Source organism: Myxine glutinosa, chromosome 6 (assembly GCF_964187855.1).
Source record: "Myxine glutinosa chromosome 6, kmMyxGlut1.1, whole genome shotgun sequence".
NCBI classification, from domain to species: domain Eukaryota; kingdom Metazoa; phylum Chordata; class Myxini; order Myxiniformes; family Myxinidae; genus Myxine; species Myxine glutinosa.
Window position 1 is genome coordinate 76,469,095 of NC_136266.1, and position 21,680 is coordinate 76,490,774.

The 21,680-nt window shown below is 42.6% G+C and overlaps 1 protein-coding gene across 2 annotated transcripts in view; it reads left to right on the forward strand.

The window, feature by feature from the left end:
* The window catches only part of LOC137429409 (BMP-binding endothelial regulator protein-like), a 45,922-nt gene extending 34,199 nt beyond the window's left edge, over nucleotides 1-11,723 (forward strand). For both annotated transcript variants that reach the window (XM_078780025.1, XM_078780026.1), the window contains exons 12-15: nucleotides 7,253-7,579; nucleotides 9,183-9,519; nucleotides 9,629-9,759; nucleotides 9,877-11,723. In XM_078780025.1, the coding sequence (XP_078636151.1) occupies nucleotides 7,253-7,579; nucleotides 9,183-9,519; nucleotides 9,629-9,759; nucleotides 9,877-9,887 (806 nt within the window). In that variant the 3' untranslated portion in view covers nucleotides 9,888-11,723. The remainder of the gene's footprint in view (nucleotides 1-7,252; nucleotides 7,580-9,182; nucleotides 9,520-9,628; nucleotides 9,760-9,876) is intronic.
* Nucleotides 11,724-21,680: the final 9,957 nt, after the last annotated feature.

The window sequence follows — 21,680 nt, forward strand, 5'->3', positions numbered from 1 at the left end:
ACATACACCATGTTAGCACATCAGGGGCGGTATATTGGAGGTGGCATTCCCGTGTTTGAAGTAAAACAATGACTGATACAAACATCATATTGTGATTGCAGTTTATCCCCTGGAGGCAGATAGTTTATGAAACGTTTATGAATGGAGACTTTCCAAGCCTCAGGCCTGCAGCTTGCTGCAAAGCCACATGGGTAATCGCTCTCTGAAGCCGTTAGCTGTGTCTCGTTTTCCTCGTCCCTTATTGGCTCTGATATATAAATTGTAATTATCATTCAGTGATTGTGCGAAATATGAAACAACCGTACGTATTCATTGTCGCTGAATCCTACAAAAGTCGATGCTCATGATCGGTGTATTATTAAACAATCCTGGTGTATGTTGTTGGTATATAACCGCAAGCGATAGTTTATGAAAGGAGGAATTGGGTTACAAAGGACACAGAAGGTCAAGTATGGCAGGACAGCTTGCACTGCCCCGAGGATCTAACCGAAGCAGGCAAAAGGTTGAGAATAATCTTTCATTACTATTGTAGTTTTTGCAACTACAATAAAATATCAATTGTCTTCATGCAATCAATTATATATATATATATATATATATATATATATATATATATATACAGTCGTTGCCAAAACTATTGGCACTTTTGCACTTTTTTCAAATAATGCCCATTTCTTCCAGAAAATTGTTGAAATAAAAATATATCTTGGTATCCACAAATGTATTTCTATGGTTTGCAGTGGAACAAAACAAAAAAAGCTGAAAAAATTACTAAATCTTAGCTTATTCCACACACCAATCCTAAAATGGCCCGGACAATATTATTGGTACCTTTTAGAAGTTGTTAGAAATAATTAGATTTCAAGCAGGTGATTCTCCTTTACTTTGGAATTGAACTCATATTTAAAAGGCTTTTTTCAATTTCCTCTTCAATTCAAATCCACTTCCAAAAAAAATAATCAATCTATGACAGTTACTCCTCCCTACGTTCTCTAAACTCACCTTCATTCCACCTTTCCTCTATCGTTTTTAAACGGATCTCTGACTTTAAATTCACAATAAACCCAGTTTGTAATAAATGTTCGATTTTCATTAATCATCCACTTTCTAAACTCCCCCCTCACACCTCCCCTCCTAAACTCCCACCTCATCCCTCCCTTTCAATTCTCACCCTTCGCCCTTCCCCTCCAAATCTCTCCTCTTGCCCCCCCCCCCCTTAAAATCTCCCCGCTCTCCCCTCCGCCTCAAAACGCCCCCTCACCCCTCCCCTTCAAAACTCCCCCCCAACCCCTCCCCTTCAAAATCTACCCCACCTACCATCTTTCTCCAATTTTCCCTCCCCCCTCCTCCTCAAAGCTACCTCCTCCTCACTTTGTCTCCCTTCTATCTCATACTTCCACCTCCTCAATTCTTGGCGGGAAAGTGCGCTCGTTCATTGGCGCGAGTAGGCCTCAGTCCGCCCTCGTTTCACTAGGCTGCACCCGTTGGTGCGAAGTAGGCCTCCCGCGTGAAGCGAACAGCAGGTGTGCAGCCCGCTCTTCCACACCGTCCTTGTCCACCCATCCTCCACACGGAAAACCACAGTTCCTGGGCTGCGGTTGTGCCTCTGCATGACCACCAGCAAGATCTCCAAAACGCGGCCATTCACAATCACTTCCTTGAGCCTGAGAGAAAAATGCTACCATTCGTACGAGGTCCAGGCGAGAAAAAGCGCAAGAGGGAATCGCGACCATTCGCTATTGTCCTCAGAACGACAAGGCACACGAGAGGGAAATGTCGGTCAGAGCGAGGAGCCCAGGAGAAGTGCCGACAATGTCTGCTCGATCGAGATTCCAAGAAGAAGAGAAGAGAAGAAGAGCGAAAATGTCCGCTAGCGCGGTCTTTTATCACCCAGGCTCTGACGTCACCTGGGGTGCTTCACTAATCAGCGAGTCGCTCCCTACTGGTCCTTCCCTGCAATCAAAACCCTGCCCAATCACGGCTCCTCGGGGCGTGGCCAAGGCCTGCCCGACCTGTGTGCTTCCCAAGTCAATGTAATTAGCGGCAGCGCTCAATGTCCTTGCTTCCGGTAGGTTTTTAATTATGGTGTTTAAATGTGGGATTCTGGCTAGTGTCTATGGTGAGGTGCCAAAAGGGACATAGGAAATAAATTACAGAGGTAACGACATACAAGGGATAAATTACCCATAATCCCTGGGCTAATTAACATACCCCACCCCTCGTAATGGGGACGAAGATACACTTAATCCGAACACACGGTCTACCGGATCCCTACTTATAGTACATCGAGGTGGTTCTTCTGCTTTGCGACAGTTGGAGCACATTAATTTATGCAAATCTACCTGGACTAAGGTATCCTTACCCCCACAAACGTAATACAGCTGCCGCCCTGGAACCATAGCTCCTGCAAGGTTCATTGCAGGCGCTATCCCCTGAGGTCATCACATTCTGGCTGTCCCAGAGTCTCAGGGAGAGGCTGTCAGGCCACATGCCTGGGCGGGCACCACATCAGGCCCGTGTTGGCCGTCCGTGGTGCCGCCACCAAAGCGTGGCCTACAACTCCTCCCCCTAGTGGTCCTCATAATACACCATCCCAGGTACCTGTGAGAGACCACCTCGGACCCCCGGAGGTCTTAACCCCCACCCGGGTCCAGTGACCCTGCCAACCCTAGACACACGCTCGGGCTGCGCCCCAATGGAGAAGAGATGCCACACTCAACCAGACCCCCTGTGGGGCCCAGGTCATACCATGACACCCATGGCCAGACCCCACGTCCAAATCCTGCCAGCCCAGCCCCCCAGCTCGATGGCATACCCCAATTTCCAAAGGGGCAACTTTTGCACGAGGCCGACCCCAATGACCTCTCCTGGTCCAAATTCCACAGCCCGGGGACCAAATCCCTCCACGGCTGCTCCAAATTATACTCCCATTTAAATTTAATTTTCCTTTTAAAAATTTTGGCCTCGCGTGGCAAACCGCAGCTGCAGGTGACAAACCCTTCCTGTGGATCTTCTGGCCCTCCCGCAGCTGTTCCAAATTAATTTCGGGGACCAGTTTTCCAGAGGCTCTATCTCACGACTCTTCCATGTCCAAATTCAGCTCGGAGCCAAAACACCCCCCCCCCCCCCCCCCGGGTTCCATGCTGGGTATCCCATTTCGGAGCCTCCTGTGCCAATTTGTTGTTTGTGGTGAGGGTCCCCTCAGTCACTTTAATCTTATCAACCAACGGAATGTCCATACGGTTCGACCGACTCATCTCATCTTCCAACGAACCGACTCACCTCATCTACCAGGCTCTGTTGGACCTAAGCAACCTCTTCCTCAATGGTATTGTCACAGGTGTCCAGCCGCTCCAGTCCAAATTCATTCACGTTATAATCATTATTAACCAATTGCGGCCCGGACAGGTCTTCATTTACACACACCCGGTCCGATTCCGTTACACGGACATCCAGTATTGTTACCCCCTGTTGCTCCGCACAACCTCCCTGGTGCTGCACAAATCCAAATTCCTCTCCCTGTTGGTGCATTGCAGCATCCATACCAGCCCGATAACCTTCCAGGTCTTCCTCAGCCAAACATTCCCTCTGGGCATCCATTTTATTATTAATTCCCTTAATTTCACACAATAATGATTCAAACATGGCCTGGAAAGTGTTCGGGTCTGTTCCCATTGTCTCTGACTCCCTCATAGGAGAGGAGGGTGAGCTGATACTCGGGACGGGGGAGGTTTCACTCCTAACCTCTAATCCCCCTATCTCCCACTCACTTCCAAATTCTTCGAACTCCCCAATCCGCTCGGCTATCTCACTCGCTTCCTCCATCTGCAGTGAGAAAGCAGTTTTCCCGCCCGCGTATGTTTACCTCAGAGAGAGAGAAAAAAATCAATTTAAATTTCTCGAGAACGTGATGTTGCGCCTCGTATACCCCAATTGACTATAAAATTTGGACCTCGGTAATACAATCGATCCTCCCCCCAAGAGGGAGAGAGAGACAATTATTAAAATTTTATATCCAAATGCTGAGCGCAATTTGCTCTCAGCGAGTGTCGAACTCACAAACCTCAAACACCGAGGGTCCGCTTGGTTCGAATCCCAAACTCCTGACAGCAGTTGTCGCATGACTCCCCTTGGTGAACACCTTAAGGTAGCCCGGATGACCAAACGAGCTGTTACTCTGAGGCGTTCAGTTAAAAAAAAATTACAGTGGAGTTAATACGCATGGGGGAGCAAGAGGGTGGGGGAAACCTGAGTCTTACCATCTCGGACCCTAATGGCAGTCTTCACCCTGTAATAAATAAACTCACACGAAACGGAATTAAACCTCGTCCACCTGCGGCTCTTCGTCCTCATACCAGAAAGATATCGGCGCACGACCGACCGCGATGAGATCCAAATCAGAGAAAGGTCAGAAGGGCGTTGATGCGGAGAGAGATAAAAATGCGATCGTTCACCAACAACGTTCAAAACGAGCAGGTGCAAGAGGGAATCGATCAGAGCGAGGAGCCAAGGAGAAGAGAACAGAGAATGTCTGCTAGCGCGTAAAGCCAAAAGAAGAGCGAAGAGAGGAGCGAAGAACGAAGAGAAGCACAGACAAAAAATGACCGCTAGGGTCGTGAAGTCAAGGAAAAGAGAGGGAACAATATCCGCTCGATCGAGAAGCCATAAAGAAGAGAAGGGAAGAAAAGCGAAAATGCCCGCCAGCATGTTCTTTTATCACCCAGGCTCTGACGTTATTTGGGGTGCTTCGCCAATCAGCAAGTCGCGTCTTACCCGTCCTTCCCGTCAATCAAAACTTCGCCCATTAACCCTTTGAGTACGGGATTTTTTTTTGGATTAAAAATACCCCAGGTACGGGATTAATTTGGCATTTTGGTACGGGAATGCAACCATGTAATGACGATCTATTTATAGGTATAGTCGATGACATGTAGCAACGTCATCCGCACACAAAACTTTTTCGCGGGTTGTGGCACTGGACGTCATCCGTACTCAAAGGGTTAAACCGCTCACTATTAATAAAATAGCTAACCAGATGTCATGCATCAAGCCCTACCGCTGACAACCCCGACTTGGGAGCTCACAGGTCGGGCAGGCCGAGGCCACGCCCCGAGGAGCCGTGATTAGGCAGGGTTTTGAGCATAATTTCCTTGCAAGGTATGGAACGAAGCCGCCATCAAGTACTAGTATCAGAGAGTGGTACAAAAGGTTTAAGGAGACTGGAAGTTGTCAGAAACAGAGAAGTACCGGTGAGACCAAGCACAAGGGCAGCAGACATTGAAATAGTGCATGAATCATTTCAACAAAGTCCCAGAAAATCAATCCAACATGCATCCAGAGAACTGGGACTACAAACCACCACTGTACACAGGATTTTGCATAAAAGATTGAAGCTTTATGCCATAAAGTGCAGATTTTGCAGGAACTCAAACCAAATGATGGACCCAAACACAAGGTGTTTGCCTTGGAAACGCCCAGTCGCATAGAGGATGATGATGATGATTACCTGAAAAAGGTAATATTCACAGACGAAGCTTGCTTTCATGTATCGGGGAAGGTCAACCAGCACAATGTGAGATTCTGGGGCTCTGATAACCCCCCACGTGGTCATTGAACAAATACACAACAGTCTGAAGGTCAATCTGTGGTCTGGCCTTCTCCATGACTGCTTGGTGGGTCCATTTTTTTTTATGGAGGATACAGTGACCTCAACAATTTACAAGTACATGTTGGAAGGATTCACCTTCCCACAGATGGAAGACCTGCAACCCTATATCATTTTTCAACGGGATGGCGCTCCCCCTCATTGAGCCTTAGTCGTTTGAACCGTCCTGAATGAAACATTTCCAGGTCGCTGGACGCAACAAACACAGCTGACATTGAAGTGTAGTGATGGTGTCCACAAAACTTTTTGAGTTTCTGTAACATATAAACCAAATATTATTATTGTTTCATTTGTGGTTCTAAATATATTAACAACCAAAGTTGTCTGGGTATTTTTGGAACATGCTGTATGTACTGTATGTATGTATGCTGTATATGTATGTATGTATAGAACATATATGACGCTTACCTGATCTGAGCATTTCTATGGGGTATGGCTGTGCCACTGATGGTTAGAGCAGGAATTTGGAACTTGGCCAGGATTGCCGCCGACACACCTACGTAATGTGTATATGACCATGGTGTTGAAATGTAAGCAGGAGGGTGGTTTTTATTTCACCTGGACATTTGGTAATGAACGGTGGAGTAATTGAATCTAAGTGGATTAAAACTTTGATGCAATTTATCTTTATGGTGAGGAAAACCAATACCTATAATCACACCTTTTCCACTTAAACACACCTGCTGAAAATCAATATGGTGGCGAATGAGATCCCCAAAGATGGTTGATGGGAGAATAACTATAAGACTTCTGGTTCAATTGAAGCATCTGCCATATTTATCCCTGCGCTTTAAAAAAAATAAAAAACTGGGTGTGGGGAATATTGTTATCGGCCCCGTCTGTCTGTCTGTCTGTCCATCCATCCATCAGTCAAGCTATCCCCGAAACAGTTGTGCAACCAAACTTGGTAGTCTTGGTATTTTTGACCCCGCCCCTTGGGGCCATGGGATGAGGTTGAAAGGTCAAAACCCAAAATAATGTAATTATGGGCACATTTTAAAAAAAAATCATGAAACTTTGGATATGTATTCAACATTCGGGGATGCATGAAATATGTAACGATTTGTTTTTTAATTCGACCCCCCAGTTCATGCTCCAGGGTGTGGGTACTTTGGGTCACAGGGGTCAAAACAACATCTTTCAACTTTTTGTGCCATCTTTCAACTTTGCTTTAATTGGGAAGCGTGAGGATTTTCAATTTGCATCGACTTCGCTCAAGCTTAAATTATTAAGGGGAAATTATTGGGAAATTGGGGCGAATTACTGCTCATGAACCCCGCTTTCTTGTGCTCATCATTATTGTTTAAATTTACAGCTGATTGGCTGCACAGTATGGTGATGATCTCCGGTGAAGGTTCCATACAGACATAATTATACACGAAAGTGCAGGACACCCAGCAGACTCAAGCTTTTCAATTTGATTACAACACCAACTCATTATCTTTGTTCACAATAATTAATTTCACTTTATTTCAAATTACTTTGTGCAGATGGCGTAGATTTGTGAACTATAATTCTTGCAAATCATCGTTATTTTTAAATGTGTCATTATTTATGACCTGTGTCATTATCGTTATTTAACCTCAGAGCCAGGTGTGTGCACCGTCTTTGGTGATCCTCATTATCGAACCTTTGATGGCAAGACCTTCAACTTCCAAGGCCCGTGTCGCTACACTCTGGTGCGGGATTGCACTCGTGCGGAGCTCTTTTCTGTCATTGTGCAGAACGATGCACGAAATACACATTACTTTGCCTGGACCAAAGCCGTAGAGTTGTGGTTGGGATCTACCATTATCGAGCTACTACCACGTTTGCGGCTGCGGTTTAACGGCTCTCACGCAGTGCTCCCTCTTGTCACACCTTCTTTCAACATTAGCACCTCGGGTTTCCTGCTGAAGGTTTCTACCTCGATTGGTGAGACTCATGAGGTGCAATTCCCAGTGTATAATTTTATGTGCTGGTTATGGCTCATTTAAATGATCAATTTTGGTAATTTTCATAAATCTTCCTATCAACATCATTCCCTGAAACGATGTCGATCATCACAATTATGTCGTTCCTATATTCATCGAAACAATTTATGAGACGGGGTTTTGCATTGACGTGTGTGTGTGTGTGTGTGTGTGTGTGTGTGTGTGTGTGTGTGTGTGTGTGTGTGTGTGTGTGTGTGTGTGTGTGTGTGTGTGTGTGTGTGTGTGTGTGTGTGTGTGTGTGTGTGTGTGTGTGTGTCTGTCTGTCTATCTGGGCCGTAACTTTTTTTCCATTTGAGTTTTGTCATCAAATTTTCACCAAAGCTTTATTATGATAATACGGAGAAGGCAAATTCATAATTTTTCAAAAGGTTAAAGGTCAACGTCACATAAAATCATCAATTATCATCCAATTGACCTGAAATTTCAATTTACCATTTGAGTTTTGTCATCAAATTTTCAACAAAGCGTTTATTATGAGAATATGGGGAAATTAATAATTTGGTCAAAAGGACAAAGATCAGTCACATAAATAGTCAATTTTCATCCCATTGACCTGAAATGTAAAGAATTTGTATATCTGGTCACTGAATTGATTCACTAATCAAAAGGTAGAAGTCGTTGTTGTTGTTTTTTAGATCAAAAGGTCAAAGGTCAAGGTTGCATAAAATCATCAATTTTTGTCCGATTTACCTGAAATTTTAAGAATTTGCATGTTCGGTCATATAATTTGTTCACCAATCAAATTGCTAGAACCTGATTTTTCTTTTTAGATCTAAAGCTCAAAGGTCAAGGCTGCATGAAATCATAATATTTCATTTTGCATTTTTTAAAACCGTTTTCGTTATTTTGAGAATAGAGAAGAAGGAGAAGAAGAAGACGTCTGAATACAAATCGATGCGGACGGGCTGATGATTTTGCATTTTCAGATGATTTCTAGTTCATATTACCTTTATTCCTACATGGAGTGCACACCTTAGCAGATATAAAAACAATTTAGGAAGCAGATTAGATCCTGTTTAAGTGACGTCACAAGCCCAGTTGGATCACATGTTTCGAGTTTTGGGGAATCGAACCAGTAATAATCAACAGTATTCTCACAGATGTTCCCTTCACCAAATGTTATTTTGTCAAAGTCACAGCAAATCAAGCCATTTATTGATGAATGAATTAATAATTTAATGTACCGTATTAATGTGCACACCCATCATCCATTTTGGAAAGACTATATTTATACTAGGGTTTTATATTTTCCACTTTTTTTAAACAGTAGCCTATTATGTTTCATTACTTTAGCAAAGTTCAAAATTCCTGCCCTGACTACACTAGGAAGGAAATGGCAAACCACCCAGTGCTCTTTTCCCAAGAAACTGCTTCACAGCATCAATTCCACTGTAATTGAGAATGGTGCACTCGTGAGATGATGGATAAATATATTTTTCATACATCCTCCCCACCAACCCTTAGGGCCTCGACCCTCACCACCATCATTCACTCCCTGGGCCCTTGTTTCCTTTCCCTCCCAATTCCTCCACTTCTCCTGAAAGGTTTGACTGTGACCTGGGATGGAAAGAGTTATGCTGAGGTCGCGATGACTTCAAAGTGGCGGAGTCGTGTGTGTGGCCTTTGCGGTAATTACAACGGGCATGGCCGCGATGAACTCCTCGGCCAAAATGGTCATTTCCATGCCGACGTCGAGTCTTTTGCTGAATCCTGGCGAGTAGATGACAACGAGGTTTGTGCGAGGCCAACTCGCTCTCGTCTACCCAACGTGTGCGCCAGTTCAGGCAAGAAAAGGAGACGAGCGAGGCGTCTGTGCCGCAAACTCATCTCCTGGGGCTTCCACAAATGTCACGCCATCGTGGACCTTCTGCCCTTCTATAAGTCAGTCTCAAAGACCTCCACATTGCCATAGCAACAGCCAAAGAGAGCCTTGGGCTCTTCAATATCCCAGAATCCAATGTGACCTCATGCGGTAACGTTTTTCTTACAGGTCTTGCATGATGGACATGTGTGAATGCCCCAAGAAGCAGCGCTGTTACTGTGAGGCCTTTCTGGCCTACACTCGGGCATGCGAGCGGGAGGGAGTGCGGATACGTTGGGATGCGAAGCAACGTTGCCATGGTTTGTCTCTTCGTTAAGCAATTTATTTAAACCTCAAATGACTTTTTTTTTCTTATTGCATACCTTGAGCATTCCTGAGAATTCCCTCCCACTTTTGCACGTGTTTCTTGGACCAAGGTTGGCTGTGACAGCGCCATGTGGATTCCGATGAATCAATAACATCTTTCTCGAATCGTCAAGTACGAAGAAGAAGAGTGTTTCAAGTTGTGAGAAATCTCCAAGATTTTGTGGGACAAACCCTCCACAAAGCTTGTCATCATTGTTTTTTCTCAATTTTTGTGACGTAATGACCCAGGTACACGTACTTTAAACAGGTGCAAATATCAATGCATTGTAGCAATAAATTTGTTCCTCCAATTGCTAAAATTATGACGAAATTCAAGAATGGAAGAGTTCATGTGGTCCATCTGTTGTCGGTACCTTCATATCCACCATTTGTTAGTTCAGCCTGTTCAGGCCAAATTACATTCCTCAAGGTCTCTTCCTGGAACTGCTTGAGTTGCCACATCAACAAAAAATATTTATTCAGCATCCATAATTTGATTTTTACATATTTTATTATTTATTTCCATCACAGGATGAATAGTTAAGCTAGCCTTCAAATAATTATCCACCCGATCCACAAAATTTGGCCCATGACTAGATGAGACCTATATCTCCCCATTACTAGATAATGGTACCACCTGAAATGATACAATACTTCCCCCATTGTACGTGTTATTGAAATATCATTTTGAGGTGTTTTTTCTTATTTTTCAGTTTTACTTTTTCATTTGGTCTAGGGTTGACAGGAAGCTTTATTGAGCTACATAGCACGCTTATAGAGCACGGATTACTTTGGGAACATTGCACTTTTTGGGAACATTTGGGAACATTCATTGGGGACATTTTGGGAACATTGCATTTGGGAACATTCTCATTGGGCATCCAATCACATCTAGATCTTTACCTCCACCACCGAAGGTACGTGGAGGTTATGTTTTTACACCTGTCTGTATGTTTGTCTGTCTGTTTGTTTGTGAAACTTGGTGGACAGGTTGGGTGTGTGACGAGGACGAATTGATTCGATTTTGGGGAAGATCCGAATATGATTCCAGATACGAGAATGTTTTAAAATTTCAAGTGATTCTTCACTATTGACAGGGCCAAAAATGATATGTAGTATGATGTTTCAAAAGGTTGTGGATGACTTATGCCGAAACTATGTGGATGAGTTCATTGGGCGACAAGAACAAGCTAATTCGATTTTAGTTCAGGTCCGGATCCAGATCTGGCCCATCAGTGGGATACAAAACGTAAACTGTTCGGTCTGGCGGAGGTTTGCTCTCTACCGAGTGCCGTTCTAGTTTTCCCTGTAGCTATACAGATTGTGGCCAGCCTTTAACCTGTGTACCTTACACTTACAATTGCATGTACATTCAGAATTCTCCATGATTCATGATCAGTGAAGAATCAGTGTTTGGACCTGTTTTCTTCACTGCCACTGCTAGAACCACAAACCTTTGTATTGGAATGGAATGTATTGGAAAAAAATTAAATTCCACTTTCATATTCCTTTTTAAATCCTCCAGTGTTCAGTTTCTTTCTCCTTTTATAAATGTTGAATTCCCCATGTGGCTGGTGACTAGCTTCAATAATGTAATCATCAGGTGACATGAGTTACTTAGAGGGGCGTTTCTCATTACTTTGGAAACCAGGAGAGGATTTCTTGAGTCATTTCAAAACAATTCTGTGTACATAATAGCATGCAATAAGGGGATTCAGGACCTTTTCTTGGACCCACTGGAACAGATGGGATCACGTGGTGTGCCTATGAAGTGCCCTCGGGCCCCAGGGCCTCTTTTCAGCCTCAGGAGCAGGTGGGATACCACCTGCGGCCCCCAAGACGTCTTCACGGATCCCAAGGTCTGATGTTGTGCTTTGAGAAGAGTCCGTCTGGTTCAATAAAGTTGTTATAAGCCCCACCAGATTGCGAAATATTTTTGCACATTGGTTTGAAAAAACATTCACACCCTAACAATAATGCCACAGTTAGATAAATTATGCAGAAATATATTTTTCCAAATGAACTTTCTTATTCATAACGAAATGATCAAACTAAACACTTATAGTTGAAGGAGGTTACATGTCAGGAATACTTGAAAAAACATGTACAAATCAGCATTCACTGGTTGCAAAAGTATTCAGCCCCTTCGGTCAGTACTTTATGGAAGCACTTTTTGCAACAATGACTGCTACGAGACTTTTTGGGTCGATCCCTACTAGCTTTGCACAGTGAGATGGTGAAATCTTTGCCCATTCTTCATGTGGAATTTGCTCTAGTTCTGCCAAGTTTGAAGGGATCGTCGCTGGATTGCAATCTTCAAATCTCGCCGTAAATGTTCAATTGGGTTCTCATCAGGATTTTGACTGGGCCACTCAAGAACATTTATTATTTTCTTATTCAGCCACTCCAGTGTGGCTTTTACTTTGAGCTTCGGATCATTGTCCTGCTGAAATGTGAATCTCCTACCCAGTTTCAGATTCATGGGTGACTCAAGCAGATTTTCATCAAGGATTCCCCTGTACTTTGCACCATCTATCATCCCTTGTATCCTGACAAACTTGCAGTCCCTGCTGATGAAAAGCAGCCCCATAACATGATGCAGCCACTACCATGCTGGCAGTAGGGATGGTGTTAGCTCGGTTATGAGAAGTTTTTTGCTTGTGCCAGGTGTAACACTTTGAATTTAGGCCAAAAAATTCAATTTGTGTCTCGTCTAACACAAAACATTTCTCCACATTCCTGCAATATTAATTATTATTTTTGTTTCACAAACTCCACACAAGCATTTAGATGAGTCTTTTCAAGTAATGGCTTATTCCTTGCCACCTGTCCATGGAGGCCAGCTTTGTGAAGGGAATGGGATATTGTTGATTGATGAACACTGACCCCATCTCAGACATAGAGCCTTGCAGATTTTTCAAAGTCATTGTTGGATTTAGAGTGGCATCCCGAACCAGTGTCCTGCTTTCCCAGCTGCTGAGTTTGGATGGGCGACCTGATCTGGGTAAAGTCTGGATGGTATGGTATGTCTTCCACTTGTTCATGCTGGATTTCATCGTACTCAAAGGGATAATGAGAGACTTTGAAATCTTCTTATAATCCTCTAATGAACGGTGCTTCTCCACCACTTTGTGTCTGACTTATTTGGAAAGCTCCTTGGTCTTCATGTTTGCGTTGTTGGTTGACCAAGTGAGTTGCACCTTGAACTCCTTAGATAAGTGTTAAGCTTAATTTTTAAGTTAAACCATTGATTACATACAGTTGCAACCTATTACACATTGTGTAACCTTTCAAACAAATAATTTGCTTCTGAAGTAATTTTGGGTTAATTGGACAAAAGGTTTGAATACCTGTCTAACTGAGAATCATCTGATTTTCTCTGTTAATTGAACTTATTCACATTTATCTGCATTTTTTTTAGTGTTATCACTTTGGAGTAGTTTGTGAAGACATATGTTAAGTTTTATTTGAAAGCATCATGAAATAAGCTCAGGCGACATCAAAATGTGAAAACTTTGGAGGGGGTGAATACTTTTGCAGGCCACTGTATTTGTTGGAGTATCTATTTCAGGACACCTTGCCATGTTCTAATCAAAATTTATCTCATTGCTCTCTGTGACTATCACAACCACATTTAACAACATGTTTCCCAGTGGAACATCATAACCAGTAATGCTGAGATGTTATAAAAGCTTAACGAGAATTGTGTTTTTGTTTTAGTCAATCTTGCAATACTTCATCGTGATGGCAATGTTGTTACATTCCTTCTAGGTTTCATCGGCTACCTCTATATGCAGTAGTGGTAGCTATCGTTATATATCGAATAAAATGTAAACTTTTATTGTTGCTTTTCAAATCTTGAAGTTCAGTGTCCAAATCTTTCAAAGTTGCCACGATATTTTTATGTAGTGAATTATAGTTTTAAACATGAATACGTTCTCATTTAAAATGCAAGATAAACCAGTGTATTTGATGTTATATAATCTAATTTATTTATCGCTGAAGATCAACAGAATTGCATGAGAACAAGTTTGTTAAACAGGAATCACTCATCATTCAAAGATGTATTTCTTGGTGAATCATTTATGGGGTAATTGTTTCTTGTTTATCTGGTTATTCACATTGTATGTGAGACAATGCCTTGCCAACAAAGTTATAAATACTGTTCAGAACTTGCTTCCAGCATTAAGAGTATATATTTTGAGCATGTCGTTTTAATAAAATTCAAAACAAACAATGCAAAGTGATAATGTGTACATCATTTCTGTTGTCTATTGTGTATCTTTCAAGACTGTAGTTTGCACTCGTCATTAATTGAGACATTTTAAAGTAGTGTACTATAAATCAATGAAAAATAATGAAACTGTAATACCAAGTTATTAGCAATTCTCAATTGTTAAACTTATAAATTTAATTGCTGGAACAATTAATGCACTACAACACAAACCATTACACACACACACACACACACACACACACACACACACACACACACACACACACACACACACACACTCTCTCTCAATTTTTAAATAGCTCAGATCAGAGCTATTTTGTTTTTAAAAGTAGAGAGAAAAAAGTCGCTCCTTAGAGAGAAAAAATATGTAAAGTAAAAGTTACTTCAAATTTATCCAAACCTACAGGGAAAGTATAATTTTTTTCCATCAGACCAGAAGTTGAACCCGGGCAGTGTATAGGCAACAGACCGCTGGGTTCAATCATTCCCGAAAATTTTTATTTTCTTTGCTGTTAAGAAATGCATATACAGTCACATGAAAAAGTAAGTACACCCCATGTAAAGTTTTGACTTTTTCTACATATTTCAACATACAGCTATTTGATCTTCATTTCAACAATATTGATAGATAAAGGTGATTTAATATAACAAATATCATGAAACATTTACATTTTGTAGTCTGTTGTATAATTGAAATAAACATAAATGCAAATTTCGCATGTGGAAAAAGTAAGTACACCCCTACATTTATCACTACTTCAAATACCTAAAATTAGAATCAGGTGCACCAGCTGAGGTGCAAATGATTAGAACATCGTCAGAGAGGATCTTGGAGGAACCTGTCCTATTTTAACCTCAGACATTTCGTTTGGTTTGCTCTTTGTTGTTGAAGTGTGCGGCGTCACCATGCCGATATCAAAATAGCTCTGAGGCCTTCAGAAAGAAGGTTATAGATGCCTACGAGTCTGGGAAGGGATTTTAAAAGATCTCCAAACAATTTGAAATCAATCATTCGACTGTCCAGAAGATCATCGACAAGTGCAGAAGATTCCAAACAACTGCCAACTTGTTCAGGCCAGGCTGCCCCAGCAAGTTCAGCTCGAGAGCAGACAGCAAGATGCTGAAAGAAGTCTCTAAGAACCCCAGAATGTCATAACAGGACCTACAGGTAGCTCTTGCCAATGTTGATGTCAAAGTGCACGAGTCTACCATTAGAAAGAGGCTGCACAAATTTGATCTACATGGGAGGTGTGCCAGGAGGAAACCTTTGCTGTCCAGAAAGAACATCAGGGCAAGACTAAAGTTTGCCAATGAACACCGAGGCAAAGACCAGCACTTCTGGAACAATGTGCCCTGGACAGATGAGTCAAAGGTAGAGCTATTTGGCCACAGTACCAGAAGACATGTTTGATGAAAACCAAAGACTGCATTTGACCACAAGAACCTGATACCAACTGTAAAGCATGATGGTGGGAATATTATGGTTTGGGGCAGCTTTGCTGCATCAGGGCCTGGGCAGCTCACCATTATAGAATCCACTATGAATTATTCATTGTAACAGAGGGTGCTTGAGGATAATATGAGGCCATCTTGTGGAAAGTTGAAGCTCAACCGAAGGTGGACCTTGCAACATGACAATGACCCTAAACATACCAGTAAATCCACCAAGGAATGGCTGAAAAGAAAGAAATGGAGGGTTCTGGAATGGCCAAGTCAAAGCCCGGATCTAAATCCCATCGAGATGTTGTGGGGGGATTTGAAACGAGCTGTGCATGCAAGAAACCCCTCAAACATCGCACAGCTGAAAGAATTCTGCATAGACGAGTGAGCAAAATTTCTCCCAGTCGATGTGAGAGACTGGTAGATAGTTATAAGAAACGCCTACTTGAGGTTGTTTCTGCCAAAGGGGGCAATGGCACCTATTGGAGCCAAGGGTGTACTTACTTTTTCCACATGCGAAATTTGCATTTATGTTTATTTAAATTATACAATGGACTACAAAATGTAAATGTTTCATGATGTTTGTTATATTATATCACCTTAATCTATCAACATTGTTGAAATGAAGATCAAATAGCTGTATGTTGAAAAAGTCAAAACTTTACATGGGGTGTACTTACTTTTTCACGTCACTGTAACCTCCCATTTACGAGCTCTCTCAACAGGCACAATAATAAATGCCTTCCTTTTTATTTTTATATTTCGTATTTTTACGGGCTTCTGCTGGTATGTACTTATACAAACAAGATGATTCACAAACAATGATTACTTGTTTATATACACTACTCACAATAAGTTAGGGATATTGTGGGAGTGAGTTTATTTTTTTTATAGGGGTTAGGGTTAGGGTATTGAAATCAAGAATGCTGTGTTTTGTCACACTCATTAATAACCATAGAATTAGGACCAACAACTTTTTTCAACACAATAATTAATACACAAAATCAACCACACCGAAGAACCTGCCAATATCCCTAACTTATTGTGAGTAGTGTATTTGGCAATCAGTTAAAGGTACTGTACCAACCTGCTGTAATTATGAACCCAATCTTCACGTTTCCCTTCAGGGCCAAACCAATTTAACAGCCTCCGGACAGAAATAGGAATGGCAAACAAAGCAGGTGTTATTTCTTGCATATTTCTGTATGTATATTTAATGCCTCAATTGAGAAATAATACGATTTTCCCATAATGATCCCATAATGACATCTCCTTTGACATGGTAATGCAATTTTCCCACATGGCACCACCATTGTATAACGTTTTTTTTTGGTTCATCGCAATGCAACCTGCATTATGTCACAAAAACAAACAAGCAAAGCTTGTGAAATTGACACTATTAGGGATAGGAACCTATTTTGAGCTGGGTTTACATATATTACAATGTTACTTGTTCAGTTTTAATAAAAACCGAATAACTTCATGCTCCATCTTGATTTTATTGTGATGGTGCTGAAACTCTTTATAAAAGTTTTAGTTAAAATTGCACAGTGGTGTGTGACGATGGTGTGTGACGTCACCTTGTTGAAGATCAGTATGTATTTTTATCTGTGACATGTCGCAGGTCTACAAGAGCCTCTCGTTGCTGTTGCTGTTGTAGGTGGGGTAGATTTTTGAAATATGCAGCCATTGGTCAGACAGATGTCGGATCACACCCACATCTGTCGCGTGACTCCACCCACCATAGCACCGAGACAAAATGATATGGCCACCATCTTTTTTTCTCGTAGGCCTAACACATTAGGCCTGTACACCTTTGCTCATTAAACACAGCCCAGGTTTGTTGCGTCAGATTTAAATTGGCTTTGTTTGGGTCAAGTGTTATTCATGGTCAAGGACCTCAAGAAATCAAATCAAATGTCGATTAATACTAAGCTAGTTTAATCAAGCCCGTCAGAATGCAGTGGGTACGTCAGAACACATGGTAATCAAGCATTATGTTATGTAATCAGGTGTTCAAAGCTTGTTGTAAGGACCAGGCAGAGCTGGTCAGAAGAATCCATTGTTCAGCTCTCAGTGTGTTTCGAGATTACGGACTGGAACGTATTTAAGGACTCATCTGTTGATTTGGATGAATACACGGACACTTTACGTGAAGTTTTGTATCAAAACCTGTGTTCCAACTAAATCAGTCCAGAGGCAGAGAGTTTGGATAGTAAGGCAGGATGCCAGTCTATCAAAAGCACCAGTCTACCAGAGATGCCAATCTAGCAGAGAGACGGCCCTAAACTCATGCCTGACATTTATGGCCTCCATCCATTGTTGGGTGAGAAGAAGCAGCATGTCAAAGGTGGAGTGACCTGGTCTGAAACCAAATTGGTGATCTGAGATGAGGTTGGTGGAGAAAAGGAAGGATTTCACATCAACTGTGATTATGGATTTCATGACCTTGCTGATGATTCGAAGTAAGCTGATATATATGTTGTTGAGCGGTCTGTTTTGCACCTTTTTCTGTAGTGCAGTGATCCTGGTGGATTTTCAAGCAGATGGGAGATGACCTAGAGCAAGTGACAGGGTGAAAAGGGCAGGGAGAGGATGTGCATGACCAGCAGAGCAGGTTTTTAGGACACGTGAAGCCGTCTGGTCCAGTAACAGAGTCAGAGTTGAGGGTTGAAAGAACTTTCTCCACCTTCTCAGGTGCAAAAGAGAAATAGTCCATGAGCAGTTGGGTATGACAGGGAAGTATGGATACGGAGAGTGAGGGGTTAGGGACACAGCCTTTGGAGGTAAACACAGAATTCAGCCATTCAGCCTTCTCACGAGTGGAATCTGCTACGGTGCAATTTGAAGAGAGGTAAGGGATGGAGGGGGATCATACTCCAGAGACAAACAAATGCACCCACGTTGTACATATCATAGAGGATGCGAAGGAAAGGGTTAAATATCGAAAGGAGTTCTCGACAGCAAAGTCCAGCTCTAATGTTAAAAGTATCTTCCAGTAATTTTTTTCGGTCATCTCATCTCAATTCTCGAAGGGATGAACTTATAAAATGGATCGTGTTATCCTGTTATCCGGATGTCTGTCCTTCCCTCTGGTTGTTCAACACCCGTTAACCTTTTGCTATTTTTGCTACCGCTCCCATATCACCTGGCTGATTGTTCTGAAACTTGACATATGAATACAATACAGTATCCCACATAATCGTCCAGGCTTCGATTTTTCGGTTTCCGATCACGTGGCTCCCAAGGAGGACCCTCAATCCCCCAATCTTTGGATTAATCCCCAATTGCTGATTGGGACACGTTGGCACGTTGGAACACGAATTGGGAATTGGTGATTGGGTTAACCCCCAAACTTTGGATCCCCACTCGTCCCTTATTTACCAACTGATTGCCCTAACACCCAGATACAGTCCTTATACTCGATGGTTCACATGAACCTTCAGTCTTAGATTTTTTTATTTCGGATCAGGGAGCACCCAGGGGGAGTTCTCCCAAATCAGCAGTGGTCTGAACAACAACCTCAAGAATATCATGGAACATCAAACCACCAGCATAACCGGCCCTGGCTTCACGGAGGAAAAACACAATATCTTGGATGTAAGGGATCTCTGGGTTGCTCCTGTTATTGATCGATCGGTCATCTCTGTTCAACCAGAACTGACCAGGGCAACACAACAACAACAACAACAACAACAACCTCACTATATAAACCTTCAGCACACTCGGGGAGGGGGGGGGGGGGCAGAGGGTGTTTACTCTTACATTCAATTTCACCTTTACAATTTTACTATCTCATAAACATCCTTCATTTCATTTTATACAACCTACTGCAATTTGAAAAAAACAGTTGCTAATTATACTCTTTCAAACAAGATCACTTAAAACAATTGGGTTTACAAGGTTGCAAGTGTAATGGGACCAACGAGTGTTTCGAAAGTTTGGCCCAAATTGGTGTCAGCCATTTTTGCCACACCACTGCAGAGATGAACTATGTGAACAGTTTGTTTTTTGAATCAGGACACCATGGACTAGAGGTGGAAAGAATCAAGAAGCTCAATGTGACTTCAACTCTGCTAATGCCCCTACCCTCATTTAAATGTCCCATTACTCACATCTGAACTTTCAAGGATGTAGGTTAGAATCTCGACCTAGCTAGCTTTCATCCTTGTGTTTCGCAGGTAGGGCAATACATCAATGTGTGCTCCCTCCCTCCGATTGACTTTAAACTGCAGGAGGACAAATCTGACAACAGTGGTCATTGATGGACATCAAGGAAAACCCCTCATCCCCTCACCCCACCCACCCCCTCCACTTGTCATTCGTGAACAGCAGGCGAGTTATACCAGCATCCAGGGCAAATTACAAATTCTTGCCATGAATGACTTCTAGAAAGGCAATGAATGGAAAACCACCCAGCATAACCAAACCACCCAGCATAACCAAACCACCCAGCATAACCAAACCACCCAGCATAACCAAACCACCCAGCATAACCAAACCACCCAGCATAAGCAAACCACCCAGCATAACCAAACCACCCAGCAAAACCAAACCACCCAGCATAACCAAACCACCCAGCATAACCAAACCACCCAGCATAACCAAACCACCCATCATAACCAAACCACCCAGCATAACCAAACCACCCAGCATAACCAAACCACCCAGCAAAACCAAACCACCCAGCATAACAAAACCAACCATGAGTATAACCGAACCTCCGAGCATAACCAAACCACCCAGCATAACCAAACCACCCAGCATAACCAAACCTCCGAGCATAACCAAACCACCCAGCATAACAAAACCACCCAGCTTAACCAAACCATCCAGCATAACCAAACCAACCAAGAATATAACCAAACCATCCAGCATAACCAAACCAACCAAGAATATAACCAAACTACCCAGCATAACCTTTGCCACGTTGACGCTGACGCTTTGTAAAGAGTGTGGTATACAACTATACATTGATGTTAATATGGCGCATTCACTGAGGGGCAGATTTTCAGGTCGGCGACTTTCCAGTTAAGTGTCCATGTCCTCATTCAGGGAAACCATCTCGACCTCCAAAACCTTTCTTCCAATGAATTACCCTTGAAAGCAGAAACGTTAAACACATCGTTAGTATGATATTCCGAGAACCTTTATCCAAACACCTGCTGCAGCGGTGTGGGTTTCCGAAGCTCAAATCGAGTGACTTTGATGCGTTTTTCTGACCACGTGCAAATGTCCAACTCCCTTTTGGATGTGCACGCGCCCATTGGCATTGTGCTTGTACTCCTGTAAAGTTTCCCATTCCGATGAGACTCGTACACAATGCGTCTTACACAGAGCCACAGAGGCAGGACTTCACACACTCTCTCCTTTACACATCGCAACGGCTTTCTTGGCTACACATTGCTGGACAACGTTTATGATAGAGTTTGTCCCATTGTGCCCCAACCTCCAGCGGTTATTTCCTTTTATCACTGTTTCCCGCTCTTTTTGGATGTCCAGAGTGGCGGCGTGCGTACTCTCTCCGCTCCCAAAACAAACTCAAGAGCCTCGAATATTTGACAACCTTGCCTCGGAATGATTCCTGGTGTATTTGGTTTGTAATTAAAAATTAATTGCCTTCAACTTGCATGAAATTCTATGTCAGACCCCAGAGGACCAGGCAGTTTCCCTGAATTACAAGGCAGCCTTTAGCCCTGGAGGAAATAGAACCAGATGTGTCGATGAAGTATGGCATTGAGTGCTCTTTCGACCGTTCTACACTTAAACAGTGAAGGTTCTACTTCCTCTTTTTCCCGCACTTTTCACTTTTTCCGAAGTTGCCAAAACAGAAAAAAAAAATCCATTGCTTTTGCTAATTAAGATCATAGACGCAGACACGTGGAGACAAAATCCCTATGTAAACACAATTAGCACTGTGTGTTTTGGCGCTTTTTCTGGGAGCGGACTGAAAGCATTCCCTTTTGCTTCCATGTGTCGCAAACTCCAGCTAGTGTTGCCTACCTGTGCTCCCCAATGCTTCATAATTAATATTGTAATACAGATGGGAGAAAGGTCAAAGTGTACGAAGCGTCGGACACGTTCATTCCTGGGAACTTGTTGGATAGCAGGACAGAGGTCATCTGTTTGTCATATATCCAAATATGGGGGAAATTTACTACCTCTCCCACCCCCCTCTCCCCGACCAACACATTCATT